At 38.5% G+C, this 20,371-nt stretch overlaps 1 protein-coding gene across 1 annotated transcript in view; it reads right to left on the reverse strand.

The window, feature by feature from the left end:
- The window catches only part of CALCR (calcitonin receptor), a 58,881-nt gene that overhangs the window by 14,499 nt on the left and 24,011 nt on the right, over positions 1-20,371 (reverse strand). Inside the window, exons 6-7 of the mRNA XM_030294717.1 lie at positions 18,682-18,808; positions 2,236-2,389 (exon numbers count right to left, since the gene is read on the reverse strand). Coding sequence (XP_030150577.1) covers positions 2,236-2,389; positions 18,682-18,808 — 281 coding nt within the window. The remainder of the gene's footprint in view (positions 1-2,235; positions 2,390-18,681; positions 18,809-20,371) is intronic.

Below are 20,371 nucleotides of genomic sequence, written 5' to 3' on the forward strand. Positions count from 1 at the left end.
GTGCGTGTGTGTGTGTGTGTGTGTGTGTGTGTGGCAGGCTGGGAGTGTGATGTTATTTTCAGGTCTTCGGTTGGAAGGCATCTATCTGACCAGCACCAATCATTATTATTGTGATGATCAGAATTTCTTCTGGGGGCATTAAACTGTATCCAGTTGATTCCTGGTATGATCATCTTTGGAGGACTAGAAATCTCTGACAAGGTATGTGTGAGGCTGAGAAGGTCAGGGAAAGGTAAGATCAGCCTTCTGTGGAAGGACACAGCTAAAAGAAAAACATAATAAAAGGCTATTTTGACCTTTGTATTCTGACCTGTTTTGAGGACAAGGAAGAGTAAGAGAACCTAGCACTTGATGTGGGACTGGCAGGATAGTCACAAACTTTCTTTCTAATCTTTCTGGATTTTGTAAGTCACAGAATGAGGGGAGCATGAAGGAGTAGCCCACAGGATGAGGTGGTTTGGGGTGTATTCTATATGGGCTTTCTAGTTCAAAAAAACCCCTCTCCCATTTTTTCTGGATGGGTCACCATCCCCAGACATGTCTGCACTATGTGATTAATATCCCTTTCAAAGTCTTTGACCATGGTTTATTGAACCATGGCTGGCCCCCTAACTTCAGCTGAACCAATCAGATTTTCTTGTCCTGCTATTCACAATTGGGACTTAGAGACGAACATCTATCTAGTGTTTCTGTGTACCTGGAACAGAAAAATGTGAGCTCGGGAAAATTTGGGGTGGCTTGTGTTTACCACGAGGACTGGGGGAGCAGAGACCCTGTGATCTATGTTCTGTAGACAAAGAGAAGTGTTAAAACATATACTTAGAAAAAAAGAGACAAAAGAGAGGGAGAGTGTTCCTGGTCTTCTGGTCTCAGTGTATAGTTCGTTCGGTAGCTGAGCTGTGTTTCAGATCTTGACTTCCATGAGGTACTCTAGATTCTGATAATTTCTCTCTTTTTGTTTAAATTAGAAAATTGTATTCTCTGTTACTTGCAACCAAAGTGTCATAGCATTATTAGCTCAACAATGAGACTGCCCAAATATCTGCCCTACTAATTCACCATTATAGACTTATTCTATTGGTTTTGGGTCATGTGTTTTGTCAAAGTCCATATACTCCTATTGGGGAGGGTGTTATAGAAACAAATATTGCATAGGGCCAGTCCTGGTGTAGATTATAGAAGATTTTAGGTCACTTATATGACTTCCCAGACACATTTCCATACATTGGTGACAATGCCTGTTGAGTAGGGGTTTAAATACAAAGGGTCATGTTGTTAGAAAGCCTTTGGATTATCTTTTCTCCTCATTAAATTTTTCCTCTCTTATCAATATTTTTTGGGGTCCCCCAAAATGCTGCATTAAAGGGCAGGTTTAATTGAGGACAATCCATAGCCCCTGCTCCAACAGCCATCGTCACCCTATTAGTGGAGAATAAGAGTAAGCCTTTAGCTCTACAGTCAGGATCCTCCTCTGGTCTGGGAGGTTCACAGGATGTGTCTTTTTTTGATAGCACTGCATGAGTTATTGTCCCAAAGCTTTTTCCCTCTTCCTGCCTCACTACCTACCCAGTTTCCTTCCACCAGAATGAGTCATATCTTAGCATACTTGGTGAAGGGGAGAAATTTTAGAGTAGCCTCATGGACCTCAGCACCCTTAGTCAATATGTACAGAAGTGACCATGGTTTAAGCAATCAACCAGAGGCTTTTCAAAGTCATTGCCATGCACTGTGGTGTCAGGTGGCTCCCCTTGGAGTCCCATGAAATTATTTGTGTCTATTGTTCAGTGGGGCTCTTCTACCTGACTTTTTACTGGAGGAGTTGTTGATGGATTGCTAAGAAGGAATGTTTTTGAGGAAGGGGAGTGGTGCCTGGATGGAGGAGATACAGAATTCAAAATGTGAGACTCTCTACAAACAGGTGACAAATAAAACTGAAGGGAGGATCTAATCATATCTCTCAATCAGAGCATGTTTGTCTGTCTGTTAGCTGGTCTGTTCCCACAGAAACACATAATCATACTCTTCCTTCTCTGCACTGACCCCTGTGCTGGCCACAGTCCATATGAACTTGTTGATGGGCTTCTACCGAGCTCTCTTGGAGACTGAACTCCTGCCCCCACCTGTGTCCCACCATTCCTCACAAGACCTAGGCCCCTGACTCTTCTCTGAGACCAAGAGTAGAAGAAGATTGTAAATATGCAGACAGAAGGGAAGGTGGCTGGAAAAAATACATACCCCAGCCCAAGAGATAATACCAACGCAGGTGTTGCTCCTCAGTGAACACAGCCACCACGATGAGTGTGTGCAGGTAGATTCCCTCACAGAGCATCCAGAAGTAGTTGCATGCCATCATGTACTGGTGAAAAAAGTGCAAAATCTTGCAGCTCAGCTGTCAGAAAGAAATGGAGAAAGTCAGTGGAAGACACTGGCAACGGTCTGACAGTGAACAGAGGGTAAATGCGAAAATGAGCCAGGTATTAACATTCAGTCTGCAGGGCATCTCCCCAAGGATCTGTGGACACGCGCCACCCTCTATATCCACAAGTCAGAAAGATAGTGTGCAGAGCAGTAGTATTACAGGTAAACAGCCATCCAGGGCGATGGAAGCCTACTCCTCAAAATGCTCTTTTCCTATTATATTCTGGTGATTATATAGACTAGAGAGGTTGATTTCCCTGCAATGTTTCTGAGGCCTGTAATTTTTGAGAGCATCCAAGGCTTTTTCACGTGGCATTTATGGCCCTTTTTCTGTGGCCAATGAGGCAAATAACCCAGAACTTGTTAGTGATGTTCCTAAAGTTCACTGATCTGTTGGTGAGGTCTCGTTAGCAATACAGAGGAGAGAAACAAGTGATACATTTCTCAAAAATGAGCCAGGAGCTATGCTGAACCCAATTGATGTGAGTGATTTTGTTTTCATATGGGAGGCTTAGCTTCTATACTGAGATCCAAACGTTTGGTGCACAGAGATTAGGATAGCAATCTTATTTAGTACTCAGTGCAGATGTAGGAGCCATACCTCTGGGGGAATCAGAGCAGCTACATAGTGTTGTCTGTAGAGAAATAATCATTGCTTCAACTGAATAACAGAATACCCTAAATTATTTCATAGTCACCTTTAGAATAGGGCTTTTCATCTTGGCACCACAGATATTCTGGACTGGATGATTTTTGGTTGTGCTGGCGCTGTCCTATGCGTTATGCGTTATTTGGGTATTTAGCAGTATTCCTGACCTCTGTCCACTAGATGCCAGTAGCATCCTCCACCCATTCATGAAATCAAAAATGTCTCCAGACATTACCAAATAGAGGAAAATGCCCCTGGTTGAGGAACACTACCCTAGATACCTAAATACCTAGAGTATTTAGTGGTGTTTAACTCTCTCTAACAACAATGGCAACAACAACATTTAGCATTTAAGACTTGGGGCATTAGAGATGATTATCTGCATTATTATTTTACCAAATGCCCTGCTTTACATATCGCATTTTGAATCTGACCAATTTTGGGCCTTTTTTCACTAAGTAAGGTAGTCATAGCATGACTGTCAGTACTATAGTAACCTTCTTAGGACTACACGTTTCTATTTAATGCATAGCAGTAATAATTTATTTACTGACAATCCAATGTGCTCAGTCCTTTTGGGACTCATAGAACATAGGGAAAAGCCAGCTGGGGCCACAAAAAGGCAAATACTGCATTTTCAGAGATAGAAGCAACTTCTGATTCTGTCCAAAGTGGAACAGTAATGCAGAGAATTCAAAACATCAGGTAACCCAAAAGTAATTAATATTTGGCTTAGGAAGGCACTGGCTTTTTTTTTTTTCCCATCTGAATGGCTTCCTGATTAGAATTATTTAATTTTATATTAGTTTGTATTTGCTACGCAAATACTTGCTATATGCACACGAGACTCAAACATATATTTGAAATAAGAAATTCAGTTGACTCTCACTACTCTTATTTAAAAGCCCTATACCTTCTGGGTCAAGAATTCCAGTGGAGATGTTTTGCCAGCCACCACTTGTGGAGGAAGGGAGAGGAAGAGGATGAATATGACAGCCCTGTGCAAAGATGTGGTTCTGTGTCATCCACAGCAGCTTTGGCTTCAGGTTTTACATACAGTCAATTCTCATTACTCACAGCTAGTTATATTCTATAAAGTTGCTGCAAAAACTGATTTAGCAAATGCTGAGCCATTGCTCCTAGAGGAAACACAGGGTTAGGTTCCTATAAGCCTCTGGTCAAAATATTTTCATCAGCCAATCAATATCTAACTTTGTTTTATATGTTTCTGTTTAAAGACACCTTATTTAATATATATTCTTGATTTGTTAACATTGAACTTATGACCAACAGCACTATAACTTCTGCCTGAGGGAAACTCATCTAGCATACCTATTTTTTCTGTAAGGTGTATCACAGCCAACTTGTACTTAGGAATATGACAACACTTTGGCACTATGCTTGGGGGCTATTTTAAGCAGTGAAATCACCCAACAAAAGCAACAAAGTGTGAAAAACATGGCATTTAAATAGACCATGAAAAGGATATTTATGCTATGAGAGATGAAATAAGAAGACAGAGTGTTGCCTTGTTCAACCTCAGCTGGGAATGTGTACATCAAGTGACTCAGTGTTTTTTTGCTACTCCGTGCATATCTGTAAATGGCCATGAAAGCACTGAGAATATGGATTTTGGACTTATAAATAAATTTTAGCAAGTAGGCAAATTTGCAAATATGGATCTGTCAATAATGAGGATCAATTATATTTGGGTTCAGGGTAAGATATTCTTTGGAGGGCAAATGGCTCAAAAGTTCACAAAAATTCTGAAAATGACAAGTCTATTATTTTCCCCCCCAATGTATCATGGACATGATTGGATATATCTAGATGATGAAGTTGATTATTAAAATTTTATAAAATTGGTCACCACTTAGGTCAGTGGTTCATAACTAGGGTTGTTTATCTGTATCACCTGGGGGACACTTACAAAATATGCATAAACAGACCTCATCTCCCTTCTGTATTTTCAAAATATTTTAGGAGTTTCTAATGTAAGTTCCTAGTGAAGAATCATGTGCCTGAGATATTCAAGGTCATTCTGTTGCATTCCACAAACATTTACAGAGCACCTAATATGAGCCAGGAACTATACTAACTCTGTGAATATCAAGATGAATAAGGTGTAGTCATATTATCTCTGACTTGATTACAACCTTTCCCTCAAGGATGGGGTGAACCAGGTATTCAACAGACAGACAGGGCTTCTGCTGAGGGTTAGTGCTTCACATCATTCTGGGATAGTTTTCTGCTTAGCAGAATGAGGTATTAAAAGATTCACTCTGAGCTCAAATAAGCTAAATAGCTTTTTGGCTATTTTTTCAGGCTGTGGTCACAATACTATAATTTTGGTTAGAGTAATGATTTCCAAAACTGCAAGACATAATCTATATTCAAATATAACTAGATCACTCCCAAGTAATACAACAAATGTTCCAAGCCAGAAATGTGTGGAATTTGTGAATTATTTTCTATTTTATTTTCTTCTTTAATATGGACTACAAAGGGATAATTCTACTGTGAATGATATGCATTCTAAGAAATAAAAGCAATAGTATCTGCTTTGGCTTCAGATAAACTGTTATCACCATTTAGTGTCATTATCTGCTCATAATTCAATAGAACATAAAATTTGTTGAGCAATAATGTCACTATCAAGGGAACAGATCCTACAGTTTTCTTAATTGGGTATACTCATCAGACAAATCTATGTTTCCCATCAAATAGCATGAAGATATTTTATAGTACTGTGATTAAAAATGGAATTGGAATTGCAGAGCAGAAATTTTCTTTAGTCTAATAAATTAAGTCAGCCTCAAAATCCTATAGAAGATACTCAATTGTGGATTTTGTTCCAATTGTATCTTTCTTTTTTTATGTTTATTTATTTATTCTGAGAGAGAGAGAGAGAGAGAGAGAGAGAGAGAGAGAGAAAGAGAATCCCAAGTAGGCTCCATGCTGTCAGTGCAGAGCCTGACCACAGGGCTCTGTCCCATGAACAGAGAGATCATGACCTGAGCCGAAACCAAGAATCAGAGGCTTAACCCACTGAGCCACTCACGCGCCCCTCCAATTTTATCTTTCAACACACTTAAAATTCTTCCCATATGTATAGCATGGGAAATATTGTGTGTCAGTGTGTTTAAGAACCATTCAACGGGGGAAAGAATGCCTCCATATGAAAACTGCTTTGGAATTTTTTGTTGTTGTTTTAGAAAAGACCAACCTTACAACAGGTAGTCAGTGTTTTTGAGATGTTCTATTGTGCTGGGACAGGGGAAGGGCTTTGGGTTGAGAAGTATAAAGGAAATCAGCTATTGCTCCATGGAAGCAATGCAAGCAACAGTGGGTCACAACCTATATCCTACCTTTAAGCCATTGAAAAATCTACCACGAACCATTCCTGATACCATTTCCCTTACAGGTATGTTACCAGGTCTAAAAGGGAGCTAGGGAATATCATCTTGCCTCTGAGAACTTATTCCACCATCTTCATGATGTCTGAAATGCCACATAATTTCATTTCTTTAGCTTACGATTGTTTTCCTTATTAAAATGTCACACCTCTGGAAAGGATTGCACATTTTAATCCTATCATTTATAGAAAATTTAGAGTAGAAGAATTGAAGAAATGAAAGGGAAGGAGGGTGGAGGATACTAGGAGGTGCAGATTTGGAATGTGGCATAACAAATGCTTATTACTCTTGTGCTGGAGGAAGGCATTAGGCTGGAAGATTACAGCTGCCAAACACAGATCCTACTGCCAAGAAACTTAGTGTCTTGAAGGGCCAGGGAAGGGCTGCCAAAGGTAAGCTTTGTCCACTGGAAACCTTTGGCAAGGGCCAAACCAATGCATACTTCATTCTCATAATACATTTTATATGTGACCAAAAACTCTCCTCTTTTACAAAAAAAAAAATACTTGGAATTTCTCTCTTTCATTGATAAAATGGAATATCAGGTGAATAGGTTCAGCTTCTATATTAACTCTGTCAAGTCGAAGTTGGCAAGTTTATTCCTAAGTCGTGTTTTAAAGTAGAAATAACGTTTGCAGTAGGTTCAGAGTGATTTTGAGTGATTAAGCATGATTATTTATATTTCCCTGAAGCTTCTAAAAATGTTTTCTCATCAGTTCATTTTAGCACAGAAGGAAGGGTGCAACGTTATATTTACTTGAGCCAGGGAAGAGGAATCGATAAGCAATCTCTAGATAATTTGCTTGAAGGAAAAGACATTAAAAAAAAAAAAAACCTGAATAAGAAGGATTTGTGGCCTATATTGGTTAAATTTACCAGGTTAATCTTTTATTAAATTTTACTCAGTGGTCATTTAGATTACATATTGAGTAAACATGTAATTACTGTTAAATATGTGTCTGCCTGATCATCTTTTTGTCTCTGCTGTTTTTTCTATCTCTACCCACAGGATTTAAACCCAGTAATACTTATACAGTAGGTGAGCAGTAGGTGCTAATTAAATCTAAATGAATATGGCTTTGGATAGTGTTTATAATGTTGTTCATCTGAAAGTATTTCAATTCCTAATTTATTTCTCAAGTGCCCAAACAAGAGCTGCTTAATCAAGATTTAACAAATAAATTCCAGGGTCCTTTTTTCCTAACAGACCTATGGTTCTTGCAAATGTCTGCAGGGGTCAGGCTATTGATACCAATAGAAAACTTACAATGCTGGGTGGGATCCCTGGCGGGGTGTGGGGCGCCCTCCTGAACCTGTGATGTTCTTCTAAGTTTTGGGATTTTTAGAAGGTAGCATCCCCAAGGTCAACTATTCCCTGTCATTTATACCCATTAACCCTGGTACAACAGAGATCTTCAAACTGGGCACACAAATTCTTTCTGAAAACGCTACCTTTCATCATGATTTGCAGTTTATCTTAATATGTTCCCAGTCTTGAGATAATGTTTCAATAATGTATTTAAAAATACAGTCACCTATAAACGCGGTAGTTTAGTTTTGGTAATATACCTGCTTGTTACTCTTTAACATTGGTTCACAATTTTCAATTATCTATACTACATGTAAATCATCCAGAACTTTTCAAGGCCTTTGAGCTTATTAAAATCCATAGTCACTTGTTTTTCTCATAAGGGAGAAATGCAAGACTTATTTATCAGCTAAATTGAGTTGCATGTGACATTAAGAGGGATGCTCTCCATTGAAGTACTATTCATGGATGCAATTGAAACATTTTTCTACAATGGCCATCTTTCTATGAGACCTATTTAAAAGTATGTCTTTTGCTGCTTCCCTTATCATTTCAATTAAAAGAAAACAGGCTTTTGTCTGGGTCAAATATACTCAGTCTTTTCTCCCCACCCCACCATTCCAAACAGCATTTCTTTAGAAAACACAAAATCAAGAGAAAACATGCTCTCAAATGACTGAAAAAGGTTATACTTTATGGGCACTTCATCAGTCTACCCCCAACTTTGAGAAAGAATTTTGATTTCAGGATAGTTTTATTATTTTTATTTTTTTATTATTAAAAAAAATTTGGGAGGGCGCCTGGGTGGCTCAGTCTGTTAAGCGTCCGACTTCATCTCAGGTCATGATCTAACGGTTCGTGGGTTCGAGCCCCGCGTCGGGCTCTGTGCTGATGGCTCAGAGCCTGGAGCCTGCTTCGGATTCTGTGTCTCCCTCTCTCTGGCCCTCCCCCACTCACACTCTGTCTCACTCTCTCTCTCAAAAAATAAAGCGTTACAAAAATTTAAAAAATTTTTTTTTAATGTTTATTTATGTTTTGAGAGACAGAGCGCAAGTAGGGGAGGAGCAGAGAGAGAGAGGGAGACACAGAATCTGAAGCAGACTCCAGGCTCTGAGCTGTTAGCACAGAGCCCGACTCGGGGCTCAAACTCACCAACAGTGAGATCATGACCTGAGCCAAAGTTGGATGCTCAACCAACTGAACCACCCAGGGACCCCTGATTTCAGGATAGTTTTAAAGTATTATTATTGAAGAAGGGTTTTCATAATTAGCTTTTAGTTTTATGTGAAAAAATTTACAAATGTTCCCATTCTCTGTGATATGATTGGAAGTATGTGTTTATTTCTCATTCATTGTAAACATTATTTTACCCAGTTATAGGACCAAAACAAAATGGGAGATTATTGGATCTGATGAGATGAGGGATGTTGAGAAGCATTTTATTTCCCTTACTTAATCATTTGAAGTTGTGGATTTGTGTTGAGACATATTATGGGAGAATGAGATATGTGAATGTTTTGGTATATAATCAAAGAAAAGTAAATTATTTTACATTTTTAGAGTCAAGGACTTACTTTTCTCATCTTTCCTATTGCTCTTCTTTCCTTCTAAAGCAATATCAGTGCTATAAAGTTTCCAAAAAGGCTTAGCGGAAAATTAGTGATGTTATTTATCACTGCCATTGTCTCCCTTTTGTAAGTGGTCCCTTATCATTCTGGAAGCTATTTTTAAGCAAAAAAGGAGTTCCCAGCAGAGAAAGATGACCAGAAAAACAACCCAAAGTGTCCTCAAACTTTCATGTGCATAAGCATTTCTGTACAGGAACGTATGTTGTACTTGACAGATGAATTAAGGGATTTGGAGCATAATTTGATGATTTGAGAATTTTATTTTAATAGGCTAATGTTAATACCCAACACCCCTACTATGATACAACTCCACTATACTGCTTCTCTCTTTAGGCTTTCATTTTAAGGAGAATAATTTGTAAATCTCTAAGTAAAACTTCGTATTCTTTAAATCAATTTATTAGGTGACTGATTATTTTGTGCTATTAGACATGTCTTCTGTTTCCCCAACCTATCAACCATGGAATTGCATTCCAAATGTGCAAAATTTAGAGGGAGAAATGAGAATGTGTCTCTAGAATGTGATATAAATTATTTATTTTAAAGGTAGCTTACATCTGGCCTGACCCCTCATGTCTTCAAATTTCAGGTTTCAGTGAAGATTTTCACCTTCTTGTTTTTACCTGAGGTTTTTCCTGCCTATAATATGTCTGCTTTTCAAACTAGCATTTACTTTGCTCTATCACAGGAGTGCAAATTTTCTTTTCTGAGGTGTTTCATTTCTTTGTTTTAAAAAATGTTTATTTATTTATTTATTTATTTATTTTTATTTTTGAGAGAGAGAGAGAGAGAGAGAAAGGGAGGGAGGGAGAGAGGGAAAGAGAGAATGAGAGAGGAGAAGGGCAGAGAGAGAAAGACAGAGGATCCAAAGCAGGCTCCATGCTAAGAGAACAGAGCCCAATGTGGGACTCGAACTCACATATTGCGACATCAGGACCTGAGCTGAAGTCAGATGCTTAACTGACCGAGTCACTCAGGAGACCCAGGTATTTTTATTTCTAAATGATATTTCTAAATAGTCAAGGTCTCAGTATCTTCCCATGAGGGTGATTTTTGATTACTTTTTTCAGGGCAACTTCTCTGTAGAACTTTTTGTGTAGCTGCAATAGAGCTACTCCAAAGAAATGTTTTGTGTCATTTGAGGGTGTCTTTGGATGTGTGGATCAGGAAATACTGGAAAGGTCTGCTTCTGGTTTCTCCAGGGAAACATGTCATATTGGGCCCAGGGCCATTGGAAGAGGGATTTTATACTTTCAGAGTCAATGTGGGGCTTCCTTGGGAGACAGGAGTCAGACCTGTAGGGGCAATGCAGTCTCCTGTGAATGGCTCCCTGGATTAGAACTTTGTCTGTGTTCTAGCCACTTCCACACAGACAACCAGAACTGGTCACAGATGAAAACTGGGGTGAAACCATCCAGAAGAAGTAGGAGATGGGAAGGAGTGATGAGTAAAAATGCAGAGAAGAAAATCTTTGTGGGAGAGAAATAGGCTAACCACATCTAAAAGCCAAAACAAAAAGGATTCTGATCTTCTAGTTAATTTTGTTGGAGTCTGATAGGTTTCTAGAAATCACATTTCTGTTCTTCTCTGAATGTTCCAGGAAGAGCTGGCCAACATATATATGTACGTCAACAGGGCACCAGCCAGCACTGCATCTCTGGCTTGTTCTGCCTCTTGTAGATCATTCTGTCTTGTGTGGGCACAAACTTTTGGGAAATGGAGGCTCATCTCCCTGATCTTCCCTGAATTATTTGGAACTGGAGTGAACAGTGCTGTGAATTTGTGGGCAAAGTTTTGTTTGTCTACCAGGGAGGATGGATCAAATAAGACTGACATTCGTTTAAGCTGGTAATTTTCCCAGCTCTCTTCTCTTGAAGTGAGAGGGTGATTTTGATACATGGAGAACTAGAAAAGGAATATTGCTTAATTTTTCCTCTTTATCCCTTCATATATCTTACAAGCTTGAAAATTCCCTCTAATCTACTCCTTGATATTGAAGTCGAAAAGGTATGGGTATGAGTTCCTGAAAGCCTCTTATAGTGCACCCCTCCAAAATAGGTTCAGTTCAAATGTAAATAATAAAAGAGTATACAGTGGTGATCTTCCTATGGGGGTGATTTTCTCAAATTTTAGCATGCATCAAAAAGCACTGGGAGGGGTTGTTAAAACGCATGTTGTTGGGCCCTACTAATAGAGATTATGATTCCGAGGGTCTAACATAGGACCCGAAATTCTGCATTTCTATCAAGTATCTGGGGATCCTGATGCTGTTTTTCCATGGGCCCCTCTTTGAATGGATTTAGGGTATAGATGTAATTTCCTCAGTATCTTACTCCTGTTTTAGTTACTTGCTGGCCTTCCAGTGCCGATAATCCTAATTATCTATGTTCCAGGAGACTCACAATGCAGTGGGAGAAGTCCCGACTTTGAGTCACATGTATACTAAAACCTCATGAGGAGAAATTACAGTACTTTTTGTCAAGATGCCAGTGCAGTTGATAAATGGAGGAGCAAAAAGGCACTCATATCAACTTGAAAACTGTCAACTTGTACAGTCTTTAAAGCTAGCTGAATGAAGGAGAAGAATCCCCCAGTCAGAAAATCAGCATTAAATAACTTTGTAAGGAAGTACCACAATCTTTCTGCAGAGGAATTTCAGGATGTAACATTTTCAATTAAATGCGAGTCTGTCATGCAATTCTGAGCTGATTTCTGATAAAGCTTCAGAGAAAATGAGCTTGAATCTGTGGAACTATAGTCATGATTCAGTGTGTTTAGGGGGGAAAAAGCACTGGAGATAAAAGTCCCATCTAAGATAAGTACATTGGAAGATGACCCACACATTGGCAAAGGAAGTGTTCTGGAAGTATTCAGAAAACAAAGCCATAGTAAACAGAAAAGCAGGATACACACATGATGGAAAAAAAAAAAAAAAGCCTGTTAGGAATGTGACGAAGGAAAACAAATTAACAGCTTGCTACGCTCAAGGGTCTTTCTCTATATGATATAATGAGGATATTATGTCACTCTTCACTAGAAGTTCTCAAGCCATGACTGAGTTAGTTTTATTTTCTCAGACCACCACCCTTTTGGTTATTTCTGACTTACTAACCTCTAAGTATTTTTTTGCATTTGGCTTTTACACTTAGTCCTTTTGGATTTAAGCAAAATTTACAAATGCTCTGTGTTTCCAATCTCCTATGCTATGTAACACAGAAATGAAACTAGGTGCAGAGTTAGAAAATGACAAGTACTTAAGGCCTCATGACTGTGGTAACAACTATAATATAAGTAATAATAGATAACATTTGACAGTTGTTATGTGCCAGCCTGGTTTTGAGCATTTTAAGTGTATCAGTTCATTTAACCCTCACACACAACTCTATGAGGAAGGTGCTATCATTATCTCCACTTTACACATTAGGAAAGTGGGTTTCAGTAAATTGCTCAACATTACAGAATAATCTCTAAGTAAGTAGAAGAACTACAGGATTTGAGATCCTCTAAGATCAGCAAGACCAATTTGGAGCAATCCAGCTAAGCACAGCGATTCTAGCGATGAACCAACAGGGTTGGTTCAATGTACAAACTCCTTCATACAACCAACAGAGTGGTTCTATCTCAACTAAAAGCTTTTGAGAATAAAATCTATAAGAAGTTCTGCATAAAATGCATGATAACCTTCTCAAAGCAGGGGAAACTAGCTGTAAATGTTGACATGAAGCCTTGCTACACAAACCACATCACAAGGTACCATTTGTAAGTCACTGATTTCCTGTGCAGAGGAACCACCCAGATTGGCCAGATGAGAGAAACTGGAGGTTGGGTTGATGTTTATAGCCATTTTAGCAGTAAATGCTTCAAACCCATATGGGAAACCATATAATCTTGGTTAAAATATCATTTATTGGTTTGATGTGTAAGTAAAACAAAATGGCATAAATGACCAGAGTAGGATATTTCATTTCATTACCACATCTTGGCAACATGCTCTCTGCATCATCCCTCAAATGCATCATACTTTTTCATTCCCAATCTAATTTCTTCCACAGGCTACTAAGCTGGATAATTCCAATCTAGTTTTACATGCATTGATCTCTCATCTCAAAAACTCTGCTGTCCCTGTCACCTCTCTCACATGGAGATGCCCTCCCTTACACCAGTCTCCTCTGGGCTGGGTAGGAGGGTTCTAGTTTCCACCCTGGGTTTCAGCTGTCTCTGGTGCCTTAGATCTCGGCAGTCATTCCAAACCTATCTTTCTGTGACTATGATGAAGTTCTGACATAGTCTGGTGGCTCAACTGTCCTGAACAAATTAGAATTAGAAGAAATCCACTTTGTTTTTCAGACTTTGCTTATATAAGAGGCTATAGAAAATGTGTCTCGATTATTTTGGCTTTTGAAGTGCAAAATGCCCAGATTTCCAGTAAAAACTAATCTCCCTGTATTGTCCCTTTCAGACCCAGATAAAAAGTTCAGAGAGACATTTCTTCCTAGAAAATGACAAGTACGCTGCCAGCTTCCTTTAGATGCAGTAAGAACAATGCTTTTAATTCTGCCTCCTGACTCTACATGAAGATCATCAAATAAGCAGATGGAACAAGAAAATGAAATTTTAGGTATTATGGAAATGAAATACTCAAATGACACAAATGACAATGGGCAATTTTCACATCACTCAATAAACTGAGGCTCTATTCAGCCCTTATTTGTGCCATGAGTTATTTTGAGTTTAACTTTTAAAAAAAGAATGTCAAGGAATGAAATTCTCACCCTTGGTTTTACAGGAGAGAATCTGCCTAACCAAAAAAATTCCAAGGAAAGAAACTAGCTACTTTGATGGGAAAGGGGCTGCAAGTCCATAGGGATTCCCTACTGAGGAGTGAGAACATTGTTTGCTTTTGCCCCCAACGAAATAAACTCTTCTAGAAGTAGTGCAACAGCATTTGGGATGATGCAGCCTCCTTTTACAAGAAATAACTTTCTTTTTAATATATTCCCTTGGGCACTGGGAAGGAAAATCTTTTTGCCTCTTAACTGCTGATTCAGTGACCTGAGAATTGGGTCAGAATGAAAAAATAATCTACAACTCTGCTTTTAGTTTGCTTAAGAGAAAAAGTGGGTTTAAAAATTACATATTTTGTTGTTGTTGTTGTTTTTTAAAGGAGACATATACCTGAATCACAGATAAATGGAATGCTGGCAAATATACTTTAATTTATGACTGTGGTTATTTTTTTATGTTAGTTGTAATTTCAATAGATATATGTAATTGACAATGTCCAATAACTTCTTTTTTTCAAACATTTCTTGTGCTTTTAAAAATTTTTTTGGGGGGGGTCTATTCTTGGGCTTTTATTATCTCCACTCTTCTTGGCTATGGAGAACCATAATCTAATGTTTTCTGGAATGTCACTCTTTCAAGAAAAAGGCAATATTTCAAATGATTCATTTAAAGTAACATTTAAATATACAATTTTGCATGTGACTTACTAATATATTGATGACCTGATTCTCGGTGTTTGGATGATATTTTTTCTGCCTTTTTAAGCAGTGAAGAACTTTACTCTTAGGAAAGATGGGGCTTTCCTAGTCAAACTTCTCCTAGTTCTTGTTTATCCCCTGTAAATGTAAATATATCACAATAGGGAAAATTTCTCCCTTCTCAATTCCTGAATTTATAGCTGCAACTGCAATTCAATTTCATTGTCTTTGGATGGGAAATGATACTTAAGAAATTGGGCTTCTCTGAGTGCGTTAATGACGGAATATGTGTTTTCAAGGTGAGCTACAGCACAGATTTCAAGACTGTTGTCTCTCTTGGAAATACTAAATAAGCAGTTTCAAGGATGAATAAATAACATAGAAGACATGTCTACTTGAAGGTTGTTTCTTGCCCTTTCTTGAACTTTGCTTAGACAGAGCAGCCCCAAGTTTTGCATACAGAGAGTTGGAGAAAAGATTTAATAAGATCTCACTGAAAAACAATGACTATTTTCAAACAGAAAACGTACTAAAACCAAATGACCTAGTTTTGGGGGGGGAGCAAGTGTATGCTTCACAATTTACAAACATGAATTAATTTTTGTTGTTGTAGTCATTTGTGCTTAGTCTACACTATTTATATATATTTGGTAAAGGGCATGAATTTCCAAATTTTGTTTTATGGAAGAAACAGACTTTTGGAAATGTGAAAGAGGGCACATTGTGTTCACACATTATGATGTTCCCTGTTTCCCACTGTCAGTGGCTTGTTATTGGTGGCTTATTCTCATTTTGTCTAACCTCAGAGGAGAGGAGGCTTCTTTTTCACCCAGACTTTTTGCTCCTGTGTTCTCCGTTAAGAAACCCCACAAACACTTGGAAATAGGTAAAAAAAGGACTGAACCCCACATGTTTGGTTGCAATACATAGGAAGCTGTTTCCATATGAGGCTTAGTCTATTCCTAGGCATTGTGAAGAAGACGTCATAAATAGCCATCTTCCCCCAATTCTATGAATGTAGTTCAGCTTGAAGACTAAAATTCGAGTTTTGGGCGATCGACAACACTTGATTGATTGGATTAAATTCTGCCTTTCAAGATTTTACAATTTTTCCCTAGGAAGTTTATTCTTGCATAGCTAAAAATAACAAGTCTGTTAGGTTAACAATATATTGATTGGCAGAACCAGGTGCTAGTCATGTCATAAAGATAAACTTCTTTCCATTTTTCAAACTTATGTCATTTTGAGATTGCCTAATGTGTGCAAAGGAGCCACCCTCACTCCTCCATACCATAAGAAAGCTTCCTGTTAATTTCTCTGGCTCTCCTATGCTCACACATTCTCCCAGGAGATGAGCTGTTGAACTGGGTCCCTAAACATCTGCTTATAGGCTTTATTATAGGTTTCTAGGCAAGAGAGAAGCTGCAAGGCAGAGCTGGGCTGACTTGTTGGCTAGGAGGCAGCCTATGCATGGTAACTGGCAGAGCAGATAGACATGTGTGCCCCTAAAGTAGCCTATGAAAGTGAAAACATACACTGTTAAGAGCCATGAATAGACTAATAAATGGACCAGGGAAGCCAAGTGCAGAGACCTAGGAAGTCAGTTATAGGGCAAGAGTTAGCAGCAACTGTGTGAGCGATCATTTGCAATACTGTGTCTTTGGGAATTTTTAAAAGTTTTCTGCTTCGGGGCATCTTGGTGGATCAGTCAATTGAGCATCTGACTCTTGATTTAGGTTCAGGTCATCATCTCACAGTTCATGGGATCAAGCCCTGTGTTTGGCTCTGTGCTGACAGCATGGAGCCTGCTTGGGATTCTCTCCCTCTCTTTCTGTCCCTTCCATGCTCGTGTGCGCATGTGTGCTCTCTCTCCACCCCCCACCCCCCACTCTTGAAATGAAGAAAATAAAGCTTAAAAAATTAAAGCTTTGTGCTACTTTTGGGACTCCAGGACAAGTTCTTGGAAGTAAGCAGGGCAGTTTTTATTTTTCTCGTTGATGGATAAGGTTAAATGGCTTCTGTAATTCAATAGTGAATTCAGAAAAATCCTGAATTTAGACTATTTCAGGAAGATAATAGGTTTAGTATGATTTCACAATGGATGAGAAGCCCCCTTCACCCTAGGAGCCAGAGAGAGGGATGGTGGAATGATACAGGGGTATGAAACCCTCACAAGAGAGATGGGACAGAGGTTACTCAAGAATTTACAATACTTCATAACGTGACTGAGTGTTGCTCCCATGATTATTTAGTGACTAAAGTGCCATTTCCAGGCCTACTCCATACGGACTGTAATTTGTCAGGATTTCCACACTTAATGTTGTATGGGAAACCAAAAATTTGAGCTTTTCTGATGAGAGATGCTTAGTTAATTGCTTTTACATTTTAGTAGGTGTCAGCTTCCCTAATGAAACATAGTATACGTGCCCAATTATGGGCAATTACCACTTGGGAATGGCTGAGACTATTTCTTTAAGAACACATCTTCTTAAGGAAATTAATCAAGAGCTCCATGTGGTATATAGGAGAGAGGATGGGATTTGTGTGAGACAGGTCTGGGTTTGAATCCCATCTCTAACTAACCACAGTACAGAGGACACATCCCTTCACTGAGCCTCAATTTATTCAGTTAATAATGAGAATAATATCCACCCTTTCCTGGGGTCTTGGGAAGACTAAAGGAAATGAAATTATTTTTATTAAAATCAGTTGACATTCAAAAAGTAAACTCATCAAGATGAGCCCATTGGGTCACATTCTGTAGGTAAGATAAGACTGTCTCGGATAACAGATGCCATGATCTTAAGAGATGGACCATCATACCTTTCTGGATATATTCGCACTGCAAAAATTATTAACACTGTGGATTCATTAGAAGCCAAATTAAGCTGCTTTCCCATGCCATGCCACTGTCACACAGGATGCATGCTCTGGGCAGATTTCACGCATTTTTGTCTTTGGGTTGGCAGAACTGTCAAATGCCACTTTTGAAAGATGAGGCTATCTACAGATGCTTGCATAACACAGTTAAGCAGAGAAACAAAAATAAAAGTATCCCTTGGTCATTTACTGTGGGCTGGATAGCTTCTGTTCATGCTCTCAAATGCACTCTCCACCCTGCTCCCACTGCCCTGGGCTCAGAGAAACACATCTGTACAACTCCATCCTGGCCTCCTTGCCTTCTGGTTTATGGCTGAGCTCTGTTAATAGGGATCGGCGGCAGAGATTGGGAGCTGAGAGTGAGTGAGTTAGGGGTATTTAAACCTTTTTCAAGTTGTGCAGACATAGAATATGACAGTATTTATGTGGGTTACTAGAGTAAATGCATAGCAACCCATAGCTAAATTGACTGGCGCAAGCCCAGCCTGGTGTCAGGATGCTAAGGGGAATTACTTTTAAGGACACCTGTAACCCATTAGTGACACACTGGGGCATTGCCTTAGTACACCTCAAATTGCCCACGTTCACAAGATGTGCTCAGTAAACTTCCCATAGACGTGAATAAATTTTTAATTCGTAGTAAAAACTCAAGATTTGTTGTATAATTCTGGTTTGGTTATGACTGAATTATTCCCAGCCCTTTACTACTGCATATAGCAATTACTTCCAATAACTATATAGAAATGATATGTCATGGTTGATGCGAAACTCAACTGTAAAAGTAAATATGATCACACATGTAAACAGTTGCTTCAGTTAAACACAATAGCACCATGTTTACTCTTCATGTGTACTACATCCTTAAGAACAAATCAAAAGCAAATCATTCAGTGTTTACCGGGTCCCTTCTCACAAGCTCTCCATTGGGTACTACTTCAACCAGGTGGATGATGATAATCATAGAATTCAGAATATAAGTCAGAAACATGTTCTTGTGCAGAGTTACCCTTTGGCAGCCAAGGTTCCTGGAGGAAAAAGTAACAGCATTAACTGGTGCCAAAAATATTGACATACCTGGAAAAAAAATTTTTTGGTAATATTTGTATTATTTCTTTTAGCAATAGATGAGAGACATATAGAAATAAGTGAGACTGGTCCCATCTTTAAGACTCATTACTACTTTTCTGCCTGATTTTTAAGAAAAGTTTTCTAGTCACGGTAGCTCATAGTTTTCAGTCCTCAGGGTGACTTCATACAATAACTGAAAGAGTGAGTGATAAAATCACTTTTAATTATACCAAATGTCGTGAAATTAATTAAGAGAAGGACTCTTACAAGAGAAACCATTAGGGTTTGGAGTGTGCTTCAGATGAAAAGTCGAATATTCATTGATGTAACCGGGCAGAAATTGTGTGGCAAATGGGATAACAGAGCATGAAGTCAGAACCAAGGCTGCCCTTGACAAAGTACTGAATCTGTGTCCTTGACCCATCACAGACACAGACTTTATTAAGTCTCCGTCATTCTTCTCTTTTGCTATTTTTTCTAACGTCTTCGTATTTCTCATATTCCAACTGGAATCAACTCTGTGGTTCTCCCTTTCCACATCCTCCTGATGGTGGAGCTCAGACACAGGCACAGAATTCTACATAGGCTCAAATTTGATCTCATTATAAGGCATATTGTGGTTTGGATCTGATGAAACCCATCCACGTGCCACTGCTTGTTGGCATAGCCATCTCCCACCTTTTGGACACTAAACAATTTGTTGGAATTTTCATTCCTTTCTCCTCCATTTCATAAGCTTGTACATACATATTTGTGTGAATGATCACATAAATAAACATTAGTTTGGATATCCTATTCCACTTTTTGATGCAAATGGAGAGAGTCCTGCAGGATGGCTATAACAAAATTGGAATGATTATCCAAGAGGAATAAAAATCTTGCATTTACCATAACTGATCCAGTCAAAAAACATTTAGCATAATGTGAAAATCTAAAACATTCAATTAATGATGCCAATGACTGATCATAGTAATTATTCCTAATTCATGGAATAAAGTTAGGATTCCAGGAATTTTGAAAAGGAAATTCTGGGGAAAGATGAAATATGAGAATGGTCTGGCTTTACTTAACAATGCTTTCCTAAATTTCGAATCAAAAGAAAATGCAATTATCTGTTGTAAAAAGTCGATTTAAGTAATAAGGGCATCTGTTAAAACATATTTTGATTATTGTAACTACATCTTTCAACATTCAGGAAGCACAACCATTAGAAAATAGTTAACACAGAATATCTTAAATTTTTCAACTTGCTGAGCAGGGATAGAATGCAGAACTTTATATCCAGGAAGGGTTTAGAGAAGAACTTAAACACACGCATGTGCACACACACACACACACACACACACACACACTCCTGTACTACTTTATTTGACAGCAGAAAACACTGTTAAATAAACCAAACCTAATTGGTTTTATAATAGTACTATAAAAGTAGGTTGCAAATTTAAGGCTTTAAAAAGAAAAAAATTACTTATGGGAAACATCATACCCATTTATACCACATAAACTCTTCAATATTG

The sequence above is a fragment of the Lynx canadensis genome, chromosome A2 (assembly GCF_007474595.2).
Source record: "Lynx canadensis isolate LIC74 chromosome A2, mLynCan4.pri.v2, whole genome shotgun sequence".
NCBI lineage: Eukaryota > Metazoa > Chordata > Mammalia > Carnivora > Felidae > Lynx > Lynx canadensis.